The sequence below is a fragment of the Labrus bergylta genome, chromosome 7 (genome assembly GCF_963930695.1).
Source record: "Labrus bergylta chromosome 7, fLabBer1.1, whole genome shotgun sequence".
NCBI lineage: Eukaryota > Metazoa > Chordata > Actinopteri > Labriformes > Labridae > Labrus > Labrus bergylta.
This window is the reverse complement of record NC_089201.1, coordinates 15790619-15809259: the sequence shown is the minus strand read 5'-3', so window position 1 is coordinate 15809259 and position 18641 is coordinate 15790619. Positions and strand designations below refer to the sequence as shown.

Here is an 18641-nt window from a genome sequence, read left to right as displayed (position 1 = left end):
TCCACCAGAAGTACCCAGGACTTTGAGTTCCTGTCACCAACTATTGTCTTTGTTTCCACCTAGGTTTAAGGAATCTTAAAAATTGGGCAGATTAGACTGCTGACATGTCTTTTGAAAAACTGCCAGTACTCCACAGATCATAAATGTTAAGCCCTGCAAGTCCCAATCCTTTTTAGTTTACAAAAGGATCTGCATGTTTTGAACCTGCTAAACCTGTAAAATGAGTCAAAAAGACATAATTTAATTCACAAAGTAAGCACAAAGGGTTAAATTCTCCCCTAACTGCACTGCAGAGCAAACCATGTACAGTATGTGTGCTCCAGTGCTGTCTGCAATATATGTGCCAGGATGCATTTATTTTCATTGCAGTTCAGCCGGATTGCAACAAACATGTAATTCACTAACAGTGCAGAGAGAAATATGACCATCTGCTGAGAGTTGGTGTCGCAAACTTTCCAGTTCCATCTCATCTGTAAATAAAATAAATAAAATAATAATAAAATATAATCAGGAGTTAAATCAGTCTGTGACTGGCAGGGTCTCCTCCCCGACCGGCTTCTAAATGTGGACTGAATAGAGCTCCGTCAGTGTGAGAGAGCAGCTCTGCACAGCGAGTGGAGGTGCAGAGAGCTTCTCTTCAGTCTCATTTCAAGATCAAACTCCACGGAGCCAAACAGCTTTATGGGTGGGTTTGAACTGGAATATCAATGCCAGCATGCTTTGTGAATGAGACCTTAGTATAGACAGTTCTGGTCAGATATGACTCCAATACAAGAGAAAGTTGCTCAAGTTACTAACTTCTCTAAAAACATCGTTGTATTTTTTACAATGCATGAGTGCAGTCAGGAGTACATGGGTGTTCATTCTGCCACGTTATGTTTGTTTAGAAAACATTTTTGACATTTTTTAAAACTCACATGCTACAGATTAAAGCTCAAAAATAACAGAGCAATAACAGGAACAACCAGAACGACGTGATGAGCAGGGGAAATGTCAGCCAGGCTTGTCAGTGGGTGCACGGCCTCTTGAACTCTGAAAGTGTGCAGCATTATCTTCCCTGCAGCCGTGCTAGCAGCAAACATACACTGAAACGTATCAAAACAAAGGGGCCTCTGAGACAACTTCTCTATTCCACTAAATTGGGAAGCAGCACCTCAGTTTGTAGGGCCTCGAGTTGGCGGGTCACCGGTTCAAGTCCTGAGCCGCTTTCTCAGGGGCAGCCCCTCACTCTGACATCTCTCATTAGTGCATGTCCACAGGATCCTGTTTGTGTATTTCAGCCTGTGTGTGTAGCAACTAATTTCCCCCGGTGGGATTACTAAAGTATATCAAAGTCTAAGTGGAGTTCAACCATGGAGACCTCCGTCATACAGGTACGGCAACACCACTTGGCCACACACAGAACTAAACGAACACAGCTTAATGTCTTTTGGATCTGATTCGGGATATATTTAGAAACTAAAAGGTCATCAGCTGACTTCAGAGCAAAAAGTAACGAGAACATTCATAGAAATGTAGTGGAGTCAAAAGTAATGTTTCCCCAGAAGTAATACTGAAGTTTAGTACTCACAAAAACGCACTTAAGTACATTTCACAAGTGAGTTCATGCCCGTACAGTGTGTGCCCATGAGGACAAAAACTTATCAGACCCATTTTGTTTTTGTACCAGGCTGTAAGCATGTTAATTAATGTTGTAAAAACAGCTTTTTTGCCAGTCATGTGTGTATATGACTTCTGTTGTTCTTGGAGCCAGACTCTAGTGGACACTCGATGAACTGCAGGATTTTGCACTTCCACATTGGATTCATTTTTCAGGACCTGAGGTTACAGCTAGGCGAGGATAAACAAGACAGAAAAAAAAGAGTATGTACAAAACCTTTATTAACAATCGATTCAGATGACAATCAGACATGGCTCGTCATCACATCAGAATAAAACACAGTATGATTCTAAATGTTACACAGGCTACAGTGCTATACAAAACAAAGGGAACTCTAAGGTCAGTAAAGTGCAGGCCAAGTTGTCTCAAGTTGGGACATATTGCACGAGCATGAACATAAAAGTTGTTCCAGATCAAAGGTACTTTTTTTATAGGGCAGATAGAGTTACAGTTAAATCAAATCTGATGATTCATTTCCAAGGCATGAACCCTGGGTGGAGTTTTTGTTTTTATAGGATGTTGCTCATATGAATCAGTGACTCATGTGAAACATGAGCACAGACGCTAGGAAGGAGAAACAAAAGAAAATGAGATTAACTTCACCTCTTGTTTCATCAATTGTTGAGATCTTTTACAGCAAATGTCTCATGGAAATATACGATATATAATGAGATGACACAACAAAGGGAGGACTTTTGTTGTCTTTTAAGGTTATTTTTTACTTTTACTTAAAGTGGGCAGGGGACAGTCAGAAATCAGGGAGAGAGAGAGAGTGGGGAATAACAGGAGCCACAGGTCAGATTGGAGCCCGGGCCACCCGCTTTGAGGACTCCAGCCTCCGTACATGGGGCGCCCTAACTAACCACTAGGCTACCGGCGCCCAGCATGCATTGGTCTTCCCCCTCCTTGAGTGTAGCAAACATTTCCCTCTCTTTACTTCCTCTAAACTCATTTGATTTATGTAGCAAACACCACCCACCGGTATGTGGGCATAAGCAGCTTAAAAATAAAAATCTTGGTCACTTGTGCAACCAATCAATTAGTCCTTGTTCCAAGTAAAATATATATATATATATATATATATATATATATATATATATATGAGATCCCCACTGTAGGTAAGCCAAAGCCATGTGATTGTTTTAGCAGCAGCAGCAGAAACGGCGTCATTAAAAGTACAAAGTTGAGCAACTTCAGACAAAAAAAAAAACATAGAGTGCTTTGGTCCTCTTAACCGTTAGTTGCATAAACTCTGAGAGTCGGCGACTAAATTTCTGAGTTAATGTGATTACTGTCGCTGTCCAGTTTGCACTTTCTTATCAGCTTGTTAGAAAGCTAAGCAGTCCATGTTGAGTTATCAAGTACATTGTATCCAGCACTGTTAGAAAAAGGTCCTTATGTGTGGTCATAATAAGGAGCAGGTCATCATAGAGGAAATAAAACTGTGTACGATGTTGGCAATGAGAGGTAACACGAGTTATGACCGTTTAGATTTGAAGGCTGAAGACCGATTGTCCACGGGGACATTTTGTAACATCGGAGTGTTCATGCACTTGTATTCTGTTTCTGCACGCAGGTTCAAAGGACACATGCCTGGAGCGTGACCCTCGCTGGCTTCTTATATAACCTCACCATCCAGACTCAAGAAGCACAGCTGCCAAGAGCCAGCAGAGGGTGAACTCGTGTTACGTTGGAGTTAAGCTGACAACAAGAGGAAGGAACAATTCAGCCTCAATTGGGGGGGGGGGGGGGGGGGGGGGTGGTCATATTACATTTTCCAGTATTATTATATTAAATGAGTTTCATGTAACAGCTCTGTGTACCCGTTTCCACTCAGCCTGCTCGTTGAAGGAGTCCCTGCGTTTACCAGAAACGCTCACTAAACTGTAAGGCCATTAGTACTGAAGCGGAGTAAAATACAGAAGGCTGAGTTAATGTGTTTTGGTCGTTTGTTTTTTTCTCTCCTGACATGTGTGTTCGCTACCCACTGGGTGTCAACGCTGTGCTCTGCAGGCGGGAGTCGATGCCCGGGTGGCTGCTCCTCTGGCACGCCGGCCGCTTCTTCTCCCAGTGGCAGATGGCGTCCGTGTACTCCACGATGACCTTGTCTATCCAGGTGAGTGGCTCGGGGAACAGCACGGCTCCCTCAAAGAAGCCCAGGTGGCCCCCGTGTTGGGTCAGGGCGAATGTTGTGTTGGGCATCTTTTCTATGGAGAGAAGAAGAAGAAAGACGAGAGAAGTATGAACTCTTCGAGTGCGGCTACAAACCTCTTTCCTGCCAGCACATTCATCCTCCCAAAACAAAAAAAGTGGGAGGTTAAAAGTCCAATTGCCCTCGACTTCACCTTCAAAATCTTTAGATGAAAGGGTTTGCATCCTGAAGGAGTTTGTTTAAATCTTTAACAAGTTGTCTTTGGTCACTTTAAGGCCCTGACACACCAAGAACTAGTGGCGTCGAAGGCCGACTGTGGCTTCGCCTCATGTTGCCTACTGCACTTGAACACACCGCAAAGACTACATGTCATCATGTTTCAGCCATCTACACTTATTAATAAAAACTTCAAAATTGAGACAAGGATTCCAGCAGCTTTCAAAAACTTTCTCAGCCCTCGTTAAAAACACAAACATGTTACTTATCCGACCATTTATGCACAGTTAGCGCTAACATGCACTGATGGTCAGGAATCTGCAGGAAGACAAAGATCTACTCTGCCCTCGTGTAGGTCGGATACAAGGTCAACACGGCCTGTAATTCATTCCTCATGTTCAATTCACCACTGGTAGAAAATGCTAAAGAAGTTTGTTCTCTAGAAAAGAGTCGGATGGTGGAGGTGCAACGAATCATGTAGGGACACGACTTGATTGATAAGACTCATTCAGGATTATGTGTCTTTGTTTCCTATGTCTCTATTTCTGCCAGTACATACTTTAACACAACTTTTCAGCCCATTACCCGCCAAATAGCAACTGGGGACCCCCATTGTCCCTGGAGGTGGTAGAAACATTTAATGTTGCACACGCTATTGCCAAAACACATAATATTATTTTACTACGTTTTATTTTTCACATTAATGGATAAGATATGCTATTTTTAATGGTTTTGGAAGGAATCTCGTGTCCCCCCTCTCAGTGTCTCACGACCCCCCAGGGGGTCCCGACCCCCACTTTGGGAACCACTGCTTCAACATATTCAAACTAAAACAGGGTCAGCCGTGTTTCAGTGTCAAATACCCATAGAGTGGACTCTAAGTGTGAACATAGTAAAACAAATGAGTATGCATGTAACCTCAGACAAACACAACCCTGATACACTTCATTGACTTAGAGAGTGTTCAACCCCGATGACTAACACGTTAGCAAACATCTACCTTGTTATGAATCCAGTTTGAGCTGAACTTAAAGTCACATTGAGTCTAAAAATGTGCTTGTCTTGTTAGGGCGGTTTGGTCGCCTCAGACCCCTAGACAAATATCTGGGTGTCATGTTTGCAGTATGTTCAACTTTGTCCTCTTGTCTGTTTACATTTTCTGCATGGTGAAGAGGCTTCACCATGTTATTAAAAAGAGGAATGGAAACAATATGCAGCAGGTAAAGTGACAGGTAAAGAACACAGAAGAAGCCAAATGTAACAGAGCGTAAAAGAATCCACTAAGATCATTTAGGAAAGAGAAACGTTGTGTGTTTATGTCTCCTTGAAGTAGGAAACAGGTTTAGAATTCACTTGACATGGTCTGACACACTGATTTACACAGTCTCTCTCTCTCTCTCTCTCTCTCTCTCTCTCTCTCTCTCTCTCTCTCTCTCTCTCTCTCTCTCTCTCTCTCTCTCTCTCTCTCTCTCTCTCTCTCTCTCTCTCTCTCTCTCTCTCTCTCTCTCTCTCTCTCTCTCTCACGGCCGTATCACATGGCCCTGAAAAATTCAACAAGACTTTCTGTGCCGGGCGGTGTTGAGTAGAAAGCTCCGACAAGACTTTTTCAACACTTAGACTCAGGTTCATTTTCTCCTCCTAGTCTGACTTTGTATCATTGTGAGGACAACAATGTTTTACTGCTGAGGTCATCGTTTTCAAGGAAACCCACAAAATATTCATAACAAACAACACACGAGCCATTATGGCAACAGTCTAGTGGAGCGTCATTACTGTCCTGCATGACTAGACTCGTAGAGGGGATCTTACTGGACCACTTCCTTGTTAATGTTTCAACAAAGTGTGAATGATTGTGTTGATGATATGAATGATGATGTTTAATAATGTTCCTGTTAGATATCTACTGAGTGAAATGATAAAGTGACCTTCCTGTATGATCAGACATTAAGGAAACATGCTATGTTGAAGTTCTGGCTACTCTGACAACAATGTAGCAGCCAGTATGTTCTCCTTCTAACTTTAGATTCTGGTCCTGAATGCTCTGGATTTGTTTGGACCAGAGAAGGTAGGCGGTTTTAAGACACCCCCACACAGCCGTTTTAGACGCCCCTCGCTTTGCCAGATATGAGACCAGTTATCAGGTCAAACCAACAGGTGTTGCAGCGATGGAAACGGGCAAGAGAACTGGTTCAGATAGAAGTGATTGTACCCGAACTAAAAAGCCTCTGCATGTTTCTAATAAGCTCCACGAGCAGAAACGTGCTCAAACTAGGATCAATATTGGAGATGCTTTTGAAAAATGGAGAGAGGTTAGAACGCAGAAAGGTTTACAGACCGACTCAGAGCTGGCTAAACACTGAAGCTTCAGTATCCACCACATGGCAACCTGTGTGAGAATCGACTCTAGAGAGGAGGGGCGGGGGGAGACAGCTCTCTACAATGTTTTGAATTTGGACTGCAGTACCCATTTTAAACTGTAGATAGCAGAGAAACATATTGCTCCTTTAAAGTGTGTCACCTATTTTGTGACTGATCCAAACTCTTGGGGTTTAACCAAGAAAAGGAAGACAGAAGACTCTAACCCACTTGATCAACAAAGAGAACTTCCTGCTGGGAGGGTAAGTGTGAATTAGGGGATTTAGAAAAGTCTGTGTCAGATACTAGTGCATGTGTGCAAAGGGCTTAACATACATTGTTTCTCCGCTGCTAAACGGCTCATAAACTTCTGACAATACTGAGTTACGATTTTTATTTTTAATCATCAATGGACACACTGACGATGCATAATGGCGTACCACTGAAAAATGACCTTTACCTGTAAACACACACATACCTGCAAGTGTGCGTGGAATAGCCAGAAGAGACTGATGAACCAGCGGGTCGTCTGAGGAGTTAACCAGGAGGAGAGGCACAGTGACCTGGAGAAGATGGATCATTTTTTAATGTCTACACTCAAAGTGATGTGTGAAAGTGATCGTCTCAGGTGTTGATATTGAAGTAGTGAAGTTCTGCAGCGGTAGGAAGAACAGTACGACAGGAAGGGGAAGTTTTTCTTAAAGCTTTTTTAGAAGTAGGAGGTCAAGTAAAATCAGCGTCAAAGTAGAATTTATCTTTATATGTTGGACTCATTCATAATACGAGAGTTACATGAGGGGGTTGACAGCACTCCTGTGTCGGTTCTTCAAGGTGACAGTTTGTGGTTTCTCGGGGACTTTTAGAGGTATTGGTGTTGCCAGGCAACCAACAGAAACAGCTCACACTCAAAACTGTTCAAATAAACAGTCACACTTCCTCTGAAACCACAAACTGCCTGTGTAACAAAAAAAACAAACAAAAAAAATAAATATATATATACACACTGAAAACAGAGTTGCCATAAATAATAACAAATAAAAGTGTAAACTATCGAGCAATGGAGGTGTTTGGTACGTCATATTTAGAGCTAAAGACAGAGCCAGACTTTGCTTTTGATCCAGACTCTGCTGAGACAAGATAAAAGAATTCCAGCTCTTGTTCTTGTTTTGCGGGAGGGACTCAATCTTTTTATATAACTCAAACATACAAGAGAGATTTTCATGTCACACATATCCTTTACATTTCCCAGGATTAGTTATCAGAGGACATCTGGGCCTTGTTTGGAGACATACTTTGAATGAATTTAATTATCCAGATAATTATGTGATTAATATCAGAAGGGGGGGGGGGGGGGGGGGGGTGTTCCTGAAAAGAAAATGTAATCCTAATAGTTCTGCTCTGTTACACAGACATGTCTGTTACTCACTTTGTGGATGTGACGCACACAGCTCTCGTTCTCGTAGTACTCCGTCACAGAGCTGTAGCCGTGAAACTTCCTGCCGTGACAAAACATGTGATGGGATTCATTTAAACAAAAGGTTAACGGTCATGGAGATGGGCTAGTCGCTTTCAGTATCCAAAACTTTACCTCATTATGCAGTCATCGATCTGCATCAGAGACGTGGCTGCACACAGCCGGCCCAGGTCTGCGTCTCCGATGTTGCTGAAGTTCAGTCTCAGCAGATTGTTCCTGATAAACAGAATAATGATAGTTAACAAACCGGGGCAGGAAGGACACGTCTTTATCTCTCTGTAAAGCTCTCGCTCCTGTATGCCAGTGTCAGACTCCCTTTATAATAATTCATCACCTCCAAACCATGACTAACGCAAATCCATAATGAGGCTTTTTTTGTGCACAACTTTTGAGACTTTTTCCCAAATTTGAAAGACACAAAAAAGATCTTGTTATAATAATTCTAGAGATTGTAAGGAATTTCAGTATGTGTTCATATAAATTTAAGTACTGTATATACCTGTACAAACAGTTTACACAAAGTCAGCTACCAAGCTAACTAAGCTACTTATGACTACACTTCATCATAGTTAGCCAGCGAGCTAAACTGAGGATCATTTTGAAAGAAGTAAATTATACTATTTTTTCTGAAGTCGAAAACAGAGTTGCCATGATAGATTAAAGAGTTGCCAGGCAACATTAAAAATAAAGTAAGATTCCTCAAAGATGGTGAGCAATGCCGGGGCTGGACGAAGCCAAAGGGATACTCTGGTGGAGGCGCATAGCGGTCCTGATGCGCAAACCTGGGTACAGGGGCGAAAGACTGATCGAACCATCAAATAGCTGGTTCCCTCCGAAGTTTCCCTCAGGATACCTGGCGCTCAGAGTCTCGCAGTTTTGTCTGAATTATTAGAGGTCTTGGGGCCGACACGATCTCAACCTATTCTCAAAATTTAAATTGGTAAGAAGATCGGCTCACTGGCTTCGAGCCTAGCGGGCCACTTTTGGTAAGCAGAACTGGCTTTTACTTTACCAGAATAAAGCGACCTCAACGATTGACCTTTGACCCTTCATGTGTTCATTTGTAATACGCTGTTGTGTTTCTCCACCTGTGTGACAGGATGAGCTTCCTCATTTTATCCGCCAACACAAAGTTGTATAATCTCCGGCACTGATCCCACTGAAGGAATGTTTCCTGGGCCCTACGGACACACAAACACACAACTCATGCACAAACTACAGGAGGAACAAAAAAACACCAGACCACTTGTATTTAAGCAACAAACATGCAAACATTTAAAACTGGAGCATTTTAAGTGGAATCCTATTCTGCTGTAATGAATCGTTAATCTTCTGTTTGACCAACCTGAGGGCGCTGTATCCCTGACAGACGCTCACACAGCAGAGCACTCGGTCCTGATTGGAGCGGTTCTCACCGAGGAACTTAAGGACAATGTTTCCCCCCAGACTGAAGCCCACAACCACCAGCGATGTCTGGGGAAAGGCTCGTTTGATGTAGCCCACCATGGCCGCATACTCCCACGTGCATCCTGCAGAAAGAAAGACATTTGAATAAACATATGGTAGAGAACAAAGGTAAGGCGACTGGGTTAGGGATCATAAACAGTGAGCGGGATGTTATGAGGAAACAAAGCCTGGCAGCAAAGGGTTTGTTTTCCCTCAAACATCCCGCTCACCATATGACAACATGCTTATCAAAGGGATCTATGTAAGGGATGATGTAAACACAGGGTGCTGTTATCGTGGAAAGGACTCTTGACAGGGAGTTTCTGGAAGTCTGAGCCAGCCTGTGAGCTGTGACTTGACACAGACGGAGCAGACTGAGGTAAGACGTGAAAAAAGACGCACAAGTAGCAGACGGAGCAACAGAGTCCACTAAAGGATGCTATAGTCCTCCAGAGTCTGGGATCAGAGCTGCTTCTGGGTAATAGGTGGTGTGTGATAAAAGTATTTATTAATCATATCAGAGACTCTGGAGAACTTACTCTCATGGTATCAATTTGCAGAAACACTCTGTTATATGTCTAAACATTCCCATGAACCTTGGGTAAAAGGAGTAAAACATAAATGTAATACAGAGTGGAAAACTTCCATCGGACTCTGTGGTGATTTGTGAGCTCCCTCTCACCTCGTTTGACTTCACTATGAATGGAAACATTTGGTCTATTCTGAGTTATTACCACTAAAACCCTTTTCACACATACAGAAATCTCCTGAAAAACTCCAGAGATTTGGCTACCCGGAGGGACTCTAGGCTATGTGTGAATGCAAACAGCTGCATTTTTCAGGCGGTCTTTACCCAGAGTTTCTCCGGCCAGACCCCTAGTATTTTTTCCGCAGAAAATCCGAGTCAGCTGATGTCTGAACACGGCAACATATACTCCGGAGATTTCAATTCGAGCCAATAGAAAGAGAATGATGTTTATATACAGTGACCGGCTAAAGTGTCTGCACGCGACCTCTACGATCTCCGTGCACGTAATTAAACGGCTGCATTATGTTTTCTGCGCGTCAGTATGTTGTTCTCCACTCTTTTGTGGATGTTGTCATTCCATTGGAATTGTAGGTTTATAGGTTTGGATTGTAGGTCAAAATAGTGAAAAACTAATTCTAAACAGTCCAAAAGATGATGATGATTACGGTGATGACCAAAAGATAATGATGACGGTCAACTGAAAATATTTCAAACCCACTCACCTCTTTGTCAAGTCTAACAAAAAATCAACCGAGGTAAAAATACACATGATGGCTCCTACAGTGGGTTGCAGTGAAATAAGCGTGATAATGTACAATGTTTCTCCTCTAGCGCACTAGACATAAAATTCACTTTATGTTTTGTGTTCCTGCTTTTAGAAAAAGTCATTTTATTTTTAAGTATGACTAAACAGTCTGACTGAAATAATACTAAGTGGAATTTCTCCAAGTCCGACCAACACCCCGAGATAATGTGGTGAGTAACTCCAGCATTACGCTTCAACCTGACACAAACTGAAATGATAAAATGACCTTCCTGTATGATCAGACATTAAGGAAACATGCTGTGTTGAAGTGCTGGCTTCTCTGACAACAATGCAGCAGCCAGTATGTCCTCCTTCTAACTTTAGATTCTGGTCCTGAATGATCTGGATTTGTTTGGACCAGAGAAGGTAGAAGGCTTTAAGGCCACTCCGACACGGCCATTTTAGACGCCCCTCGGTTTGCCAGATATGAGAGCAGTTATCAGGTCAAACCAACAGGTGTTGCAGTGATGGAAGAACTGGTTCAGATAAAAGTGATTGTCCCCGACCTAAAAAGCCTCTGCATGTTTCTAATAAGCTCCACGAGAAGAAACGTGCTCAAACTAGGATCAATATTGGAGATGCTTTTGAAAAATGGAGAGAGGTTAGAACGCAGGAAGGTTTACAGACCGACTCAGAGCTGGCTAAACACTGAAGCTTCAGTTTCCACCACATGACAACCTGTGTGAGCATCGACTCTAGAGAGGAGGGGGCGGGGGAGACAGCTCTCTTGGCTTGCAGTACCCATTTTACTAACTGTGCATGGAAATGTCCTGACTCATACCACAGGTCTCCTAGTCCTGTCTCGAAAAGTAGTTTTTCCCCGGTATTTCTATCTGAAATTTAACAGAACTGAAAGCTGTTAAGTTTAGCTTTCCCTTATCTTAGCTCTCTTTAGCCGTTTTCACATATGGACTCCAGATAATATCTAGATAATTGCAGGAGGACCGCTCCGGAGATTCTGCCGCAGCTGTTTAATTACGTGCACGGAGATCGTAGTCATCGCGTGCAGACACTTTAGGCAGTCACTGTATATAAACATCATTCTCTTTCCATTGGCTCGAATTGAAATCTCCGGAGTATATGCTGCCGCGTTCAGACATCAGCTCACTCGGATTTTCTGCGGATAAAATACTAGGGGTCTGGTCGGAGAAACTCCGGGTAAAGTCCACGCGAAAAACGCGGCTGTTTCCGTTCACACATAGCCTTAAGTCCCTCCGGGTCGCCAAATCTCCGGAGTTTTTCAGGAGATTTACGTATGCATGAAAAGGGTTTTTAACAGACAAAGAGTAAGGTATTTTACCTGCTTTTTGTAAAGTGTCTTGAGATAACACTTGTTATGAGTTGACACTATACAAATAAATTGAATTGAATTGAATTGAATTTTTGATTAAGCCTGAAAACAGAGATGAAGTGAACTTCCAGGTTAAGGTTTAGACTACGTCGATGACTGCTCATGAATGCGTGATATTTCAGTTTTTACCGTAGGTGAACATGCGAGGCGAGGTGAGCTCCACGTCGGGCAGGGCTCCCAGGTGGTTGAGGACGGCACAGCGGTAACCCTGCCGCTGGGAGTAATCCACAAAGGTCCGGATGTAGTTCTTCTCGCTGTGGTTACCGATCCCAGGGCAGATCACCATGGTGATGTCATCTGACATACACACAAACAAAGAGGAAACACATGCTGAAACAAACAAAGAGGAGTCATGCGTTGGCACAAAAAGGGATCTCATGAGTGTGAGTGTGTGTGTGTGTTGATTAAATTGGTTGCATAGCATCTCACTCCGGGGAGTTCATTAGTCCTCCTCGTGCATACTGTATTTAGTTTGAGTCTAATCTGAACACACATGAAGCTCAGAAAAGGCCCAAAATAAAAACGTCTAGAAAGAATTTACAGCTGCTACACAGGTGTAGAGTGTGCGCCAGCATTTAGAAGTTTATTATCAGACATTTAAGTGATATAATGTCAGCTAAGTTAACGCAGCACTATTCCTGAGGAGCTCTTAGATTTTAGATTTGCTTCACCCAGGTCTTAAACTAAGGTTTGACCATTAATAACATCCTGTTATCATCTTGAACGCTCTCATAAAAGACCCCACAGGAGGATCTTGAAAGAGAAATGTGAGTCACTTAAAATGATTTTACACTATAAGTAGTTTGTCAATGCAAAGGAAAGGCAGAAAGACAGAATTCAAACTAGATTCAAGGATTCATTTAGCACAAAATGGAAAAACAGTAAAATATGTTTACTCCTAATAGAGAGATTGTGAGATATCTATTGTTTTTTAAATAAAGATTGGCTGTTCAAAAAGGGACAAACTAGTTTTCTAAAGCCTCGCTCAGACTGCAGGATAGTCGGGCTGATTTTAGGTCCGATTCCTCCTTTCCAACAATCAAAGGGTTGTTCCCGATTCACGGCTGCTCGGAACTGATTATTTCGTAATGCCACTCTTACAAAGATCCGATTTTAACGTCCCCACGTCCGTGCTGGCCATTTATTTCAAGAAGTTTGATATCAAGAATTAAAAATCTTGAAAATTACGTCATGAAAAGAGTCTGTCTGAAGTCGAGTGTGACTAAAATAATCGTGAGAGAGGAGGGAGGACAGTAAAGTGTAGTAGTAGTGGTGACCTACAGCAGGACGCCGGACAACTGTGCAATCTTACCTTCAGCTCTCACTGAAAAAACATACAATCCATGTTGTCCATGTCCCAGAAATGTTTTCACCCAAAACTTGTGTTTTTTGTTTTCTCTCTGCACAAAATATTATAATCACAAATTTAAGTGCCAGCTCGCTTTTTTACTTGAGGTGGTGTGTTCCTCCACCGGGTACGATAATCTTAATGAAATCCTGTAGTCAGTGATGTGCCATGATGTTCATATTTTATAGTGTGAGCATGTTTAAGATTATGAAGAAGAATATCTGATGTGTGTGATGCTGCCCGAATTCAATAATGGAAAGGATTTTAAAACCCCTGCAGTGTGAGCCAGGTTTAAGTTGCTCTCTTTTCCACTGACTGAGAAAGTTTACAGGAGCATGAAACTCTCATTTCTGTCAACAACTTATTTGTTTTCATTTGTTTTATTTCGTTCGGCTTAAGCAGTACAATGCAGAGGAATACTTTCTTTTCACTTTGGCCTACACAAAGAATGAAAAGGTGAGAAGAAGGAAAATGTATAAACCTGTCCTTTGTACAAGGAGAAAAGAATAAATCCTGCTAATTTAACTCCCTACATAATTGAACTTACCGTACCTCATGATGATTGGAGGTTTAAATAACAGGATTATTTACACACTGAGCTCAAGTTTTCGATGAATAAAAAAAAACTGTAGAAATTATTTGAGCACAGACGATTAGGATTTGATTTATGATGAAAACGGTGATAGATTTCAGCTCAAAGTATCAGGTTATTTCTTCTAAACTTATACACACACTACAACATTTTGGTTTAGTTAGCATTCATGTGGTCAGAATTTATGATAGTGCTTCCTCATCCGTCAGTACCTGTTTTTATTTAGTTTCTTCTTACCTTGTTTATGGATTGTGGGGCTGGGGGTCATGTTGTTGTTGTTTCATTTATTTTTATATAAAGCACTTTGTGATACAAATCAAGTTTGATTGATTCATTGATTGATATAATCTGAATATTTCCTGCTGCGTTCACACGTCGGCTCATGGCCACTTCATGCAACGAGTGAACAAAAGCGCCTTACAGTAAAGATTTAGAGTGAAGACGTCGGCTGTTTGCCTTCACACCTGCAGGAAGTTTTCTCAAGTTTTGAGCATGTGTGAAAATACTGTAAGCCAGCTCAGGCATTTTGGCAAAGGACTGAACCTATGTATGTGTAAAGTCAAGTCAAGAAGACCCAACAAGAAGAAGAAGAGGAAGCAGTAGTGAAAACAGAAAAAGATAAGTGACAAAAACAGGAGGGACTGGCAGTTGATGTGTGCATCAAAAGAATAATCATTGAAGTCATGACAGAAGATCAGTAGTTGTGTGATCCCAAACATGTGTTCAGTTTTAGCTTCTGACCTCCTGTGCTGTGTTCTCCGCGTGCCTCAAAGATGTCAAAGCTAGCTGTGGCCCCGTCGTGCATTGGGAGGAACTTGCGGACCCCGCAGGGCGTCGGGGTGTTGACGCGTCCCATTTTGCAGTACAGAGCCGTCTGGAGGTGACCGCTCTTACCCCACAGCAAGGGAGGAATGTATCTGAAGAGAAGGAGAAGAGCTTCATATTACCTTACAGCTGAAACCTCTACCTCTCTTAGATGTCTGGACTCAGCCTCAGCAGAGATTCTCCTCCCTACAGACGGACTCACATACCAAGAAACCCAGAGGGGGGGGGGGGGGGGGGGGGTCCACGGGCAGGGAGAGCAATCTGCAGGCTGACCATCACTGAGTTTAAATCCTGAGCTGTGGTTCAAATATTTATATCACCAAGGCATGTAACTCTAGATAACTTTCCCCACTGATGACTAAATGTTTTAGAGGAAAAGAAAGAGTGGGTTGTGAGGGAGGAAGAACTTTAAAAGCTTAACTATCTTAAGCAACCCGAGTCCTTAGTCCATAGGATTAACTGCATGAGCAATTAATGGATGTTGAAATACGAACAGCAAAGAAACAGAAACACAGAGCATTACCTTGAACAAAAGCATTTACATTACGCTAAAAAGAAACTGAAATGCCTCTGCTCTCCCACTCCAAAAACAGAGTGATTTAGAGACTTTAACAGGAACTTTAAAGGAGAGGGGGGTTTTCCACATTAAAGTCATTGGAGACTACATACAGTTAAATGAGAACTCTGTAGCTCCAGAATTAGCTACGCAAATCTGATTAATTGCCTCAAGTAGATTGTCGGAAATGGTTGCATTTCACGTCTCTATAATGTTGAGATTTTTCTTGACTCATTGGGCCGTCACACTTGTTCTAAAAGGACTAAACATGGGGCTAACAACCAGAAAGAGCGACTCTGAGGAAGACACCTGCTGTGTCCAAACGTCAGTGTGTTTGCATCATTTTAACATCGGGGAGAACTCCAGAAGTTTTCCTTCATGCTGTAAATTCTTGAGTAACATTAGGCCATCTATCAAAGTGAAGCACCTGATTTTATAACTCATTATCTTTAAATCAAAAGCAGCTTACACACAGAAAGCATTCAACCACTCCTCACAAACATGTTGTTAACTACGAGGTTACACCTTTCCCTTTCAAAGAAAACAGTGATGGTAGCTAGGGTATTGATTGATGCTAACATTAGCCGACCCCAGTTGTCATTCGCTGAGAGGCGTGGTTACACCCTGGACTGTTCACCAGCCAATCACAGGGCTGACAGGAATTTTCCCAATTGCTGATAAATGGAAAAGTGTTTAAATGACAAACATCAGATGGATATTCTTTTAATATTAGACCAACAGACGAGATTTCCACCTTGAGTCTAAGGTCGGAGGAAAAAAAAGCTGCGTTGTTAAAAAGGTCAATGATGTGGCTAAAAAACAACACTAACTCTGGACGCTGTTTTATGCCTTTAAGGTGAAATCACGCGAGTCGAACCTAGAGGAGTCTTCAAATCTATATTTTTCATAATTATTCTCTAAATCTTGTCGGTTTTTTAACAGCAATCTTGAAAAAAAAAAAAAACCCTGGCAATTAACCTCTCAACATGTAGTTTGATTTAATCTCTCCTTGGCATCTATCAGAGGTCGTTAGATAAAGGTCTATATCATAATTTACGAAATTACTGCGGTTGATCTCTGGTGATCAAGACCATAATGATCATTGCAGAAGCTGCTGAATGGCTCCAGCTCTAAATCTCGACAAACACGTACTCTTTGGTCAACATCGGGCAGGACTTGAGCAGGTAGCGGCTGAGCGGCGTGTCCTGACAGGTGATCTCCGGCGGCGCTGTGGGACTCTTCAGGTTCAGACAGCGGACGATGATGTAGAGGACAGTCGCCACTGCCGCTAACTTCACACCGTCGAACATAGCAGGCAGTTCAGTGCCGAAGGTGTGCATGTCAGTGTCCTCCAGGGTGGTCATTTTGGACACCGGAGAGGACCTGTGAGAAGCATGGGCAGGACAGCACTTTACTTACTATGACTTATTCAGACCAGTGATAACAGACTGTTGATATTTTGAAGAATCCTCACTAACTAAATCTGCTCCTAAAAGTCTATAAAAATTCAAAAGTAGGCGAAAAAAATAGACAAAGTAAAGGAATAAACATGCTATATGTATTTGCCTTCTTTCAGTCCTTCAGGGGGAAACAATACAAATATTGGCTTCCAGTACCGGCTCAAATCCTGACTAATAGGATTCTCCAAAACAACCAAAAGGACTTCCTGCATCATAAACCAAACAATCACAGATGCACTCTATGGAATAGAAACGTTTTTTACCCACCTTGTTGTCCAACTTTGAAGAAAAAAAAAAAACAGTGGTTGTTGTGGTTCCTCTTTTGCGAACCTGAATTCTGATAAGGTTCACTCAGTGCTGGAAACAAACACACAGTTAAGGATATTTGTTCAAACTTCTTGGTTTCAGAGCCTCGGGTTAAGACAAACAAAGAAAAAGGCATAGCGGTTAAACAGGAACCCAGCTGTTTGTCTCCCTGCAGAAAGTGACAGAAAAGGACTTAGTTCAAATGTAGAGGAATCTGAGCATGGGTGCAGCAGGTCTTATATCACCGTCAGTAGCGTGCTGGAGAGTTGGCACTCATGCTGCACACACTCAGTCTAACAATCACCAGGAAGTTGTAAGACACGCTGAAACAAGGGCTGTTCTTTTACAGGAAAAAAAAAAATTGTAGGTTTTTTAAGAGTGGCGCAATTGTCCAAAACCTTTGTGTCAATACTGTAAAACTTCCAATCCCATCCCAGTTTAAAGCCCAGTTATCGGATGCACAAGCCTGGAATCGGGCTATTATTTTTTGGGGGCAATTCTAAAATAGTCTAGTGAACCCTGCCTCAGTCGAAAGTGTTTTGCCTCACCTGACACTCATACTATAGAAACGATCAATTGTTTCCCTGATGATCTTTTTTTTGCTCTTCTAGATCATACAGGTCAACAGAGTCTGTTTCCTACCCGGGTAAAAACTCTTTAAAGGAGCTTTAAATGACCATATAAACTAATACATCATTCAAATACATCATTCAGTGATGTTAAAATGTTTCTTACAATAGCCTATATCACTGTGGAAAATACCTATTTATAGTGAGCTATGCAAACAGTTAATGTTATAAATGGCATTTAATGTATTTTAATATGTTGCAACCCTCTCTCAATAGTGTTGAAACTGCCCTGGGGGATTTCTCCAGTTGCAATCAACAACTTATTTCATTCAATTACATATTATATATATATACATACGATATGACGTACATACTAACCTTTAAATGACATAACACGCAGACAGGTGTGAGTTAAAATCAAAGGCGATATAATCTTGGAAGTCGCTCAAATAGTCTGAGTAATTTAGAGAAATGCCAAAACTTTCCAAGTCTCCCAAGTCTGTATGAACTGTGGGGAACAAAAGCAGAACATACAAAAACAAACTTAAATAGAATCGAGCAGACCAGAACAAACATAGGCAGCTGTGTCCCTGTTAGCTTTAAATACGAGTCACAAGTGGTCTGAGTTTCTTACACCCTTTTGTTTGACACTCAGGTGAAGCTGTTCCTAAAGTGGGCGAGGTGAAGCTGGAGGGACTTCACACTAACTTTAACCCCTCAAAAACACTACACGAAGTGAAAAACAACTTTAAAAGTAGACGGACAATGTTTACGGTCTTACCATTGTGCGGTTTTCAGGAGTCCGCTAGAGTTCTGGTCGCATTCATCCGGAGTTTTTCAGCTCAGTCTCCCGAAACCGTCTGTTTACAGCGGCGGAGCTAACTGACCAGCAGCGAGCTCGCGGTGCATTCAGGTACTCTTATAAAGCTCCGATTTTCAGCCTCTTCAACTCACGTTCATCACAAACGATTAAAAAAAACACGTTAAACTATTTCTT

At 42.0% G+C, this 18641-nt stretch overlaps 1 protein-coding gene across 2 annotated transcripts; it reads right to left on the bottom strand.

The window, feature by feature from the left end:
• Positions 1 to 1863: 1863 nt before the first annotated feature.
• On the bottom strand, positions 1864 to 18583 carry abhd2b (abhydrolase domain containing 2, acylglycerol lipase b). Of its 2 annotated transcripts, XM_020636477.3 has the most exons (12): positions 18426 to 18583; positions 18023 to 18152; positions 17037 to 17126; positions 16462 to 16692; positions 14670 to 14845; positions 12118 to 12285; positions 9203 to 9386; positions 8946 to 9038; positions 7972 to 8073; positions 7810 to 7879; positions 6862 to 6946; positions 1864 to 3867 (listed from the first exon to the last, which is right to left on the bottom strand). In XM_020636477.3, the coding sequence occupies exons 4-12, from the start codon at positions 16671 to 16673 to the stop codon at positions 3641 to 3643; spliced, it is 1317 nt and encodes a 438-aa protein (XP_020492133.1). In that variant the 5' UTR covers positions 16674 to 16692; positions 17037 to 17126; positions 18023 to 18152; positions 18426 to 18583; the 3' UTR covers positions 1864 to 3640. The 2 variants fall into 2 exon arrangements, with proteins under 2 accessions (XP_020492133.1, XP_020492132.1); XM_020636476.3 differs by lacking the exon at positions 18023 to 18152 and having other exon boundaries at positions 18426 to 18582.
• Positions 18584 to 18641: the final 58 nt, after the last annotated feature.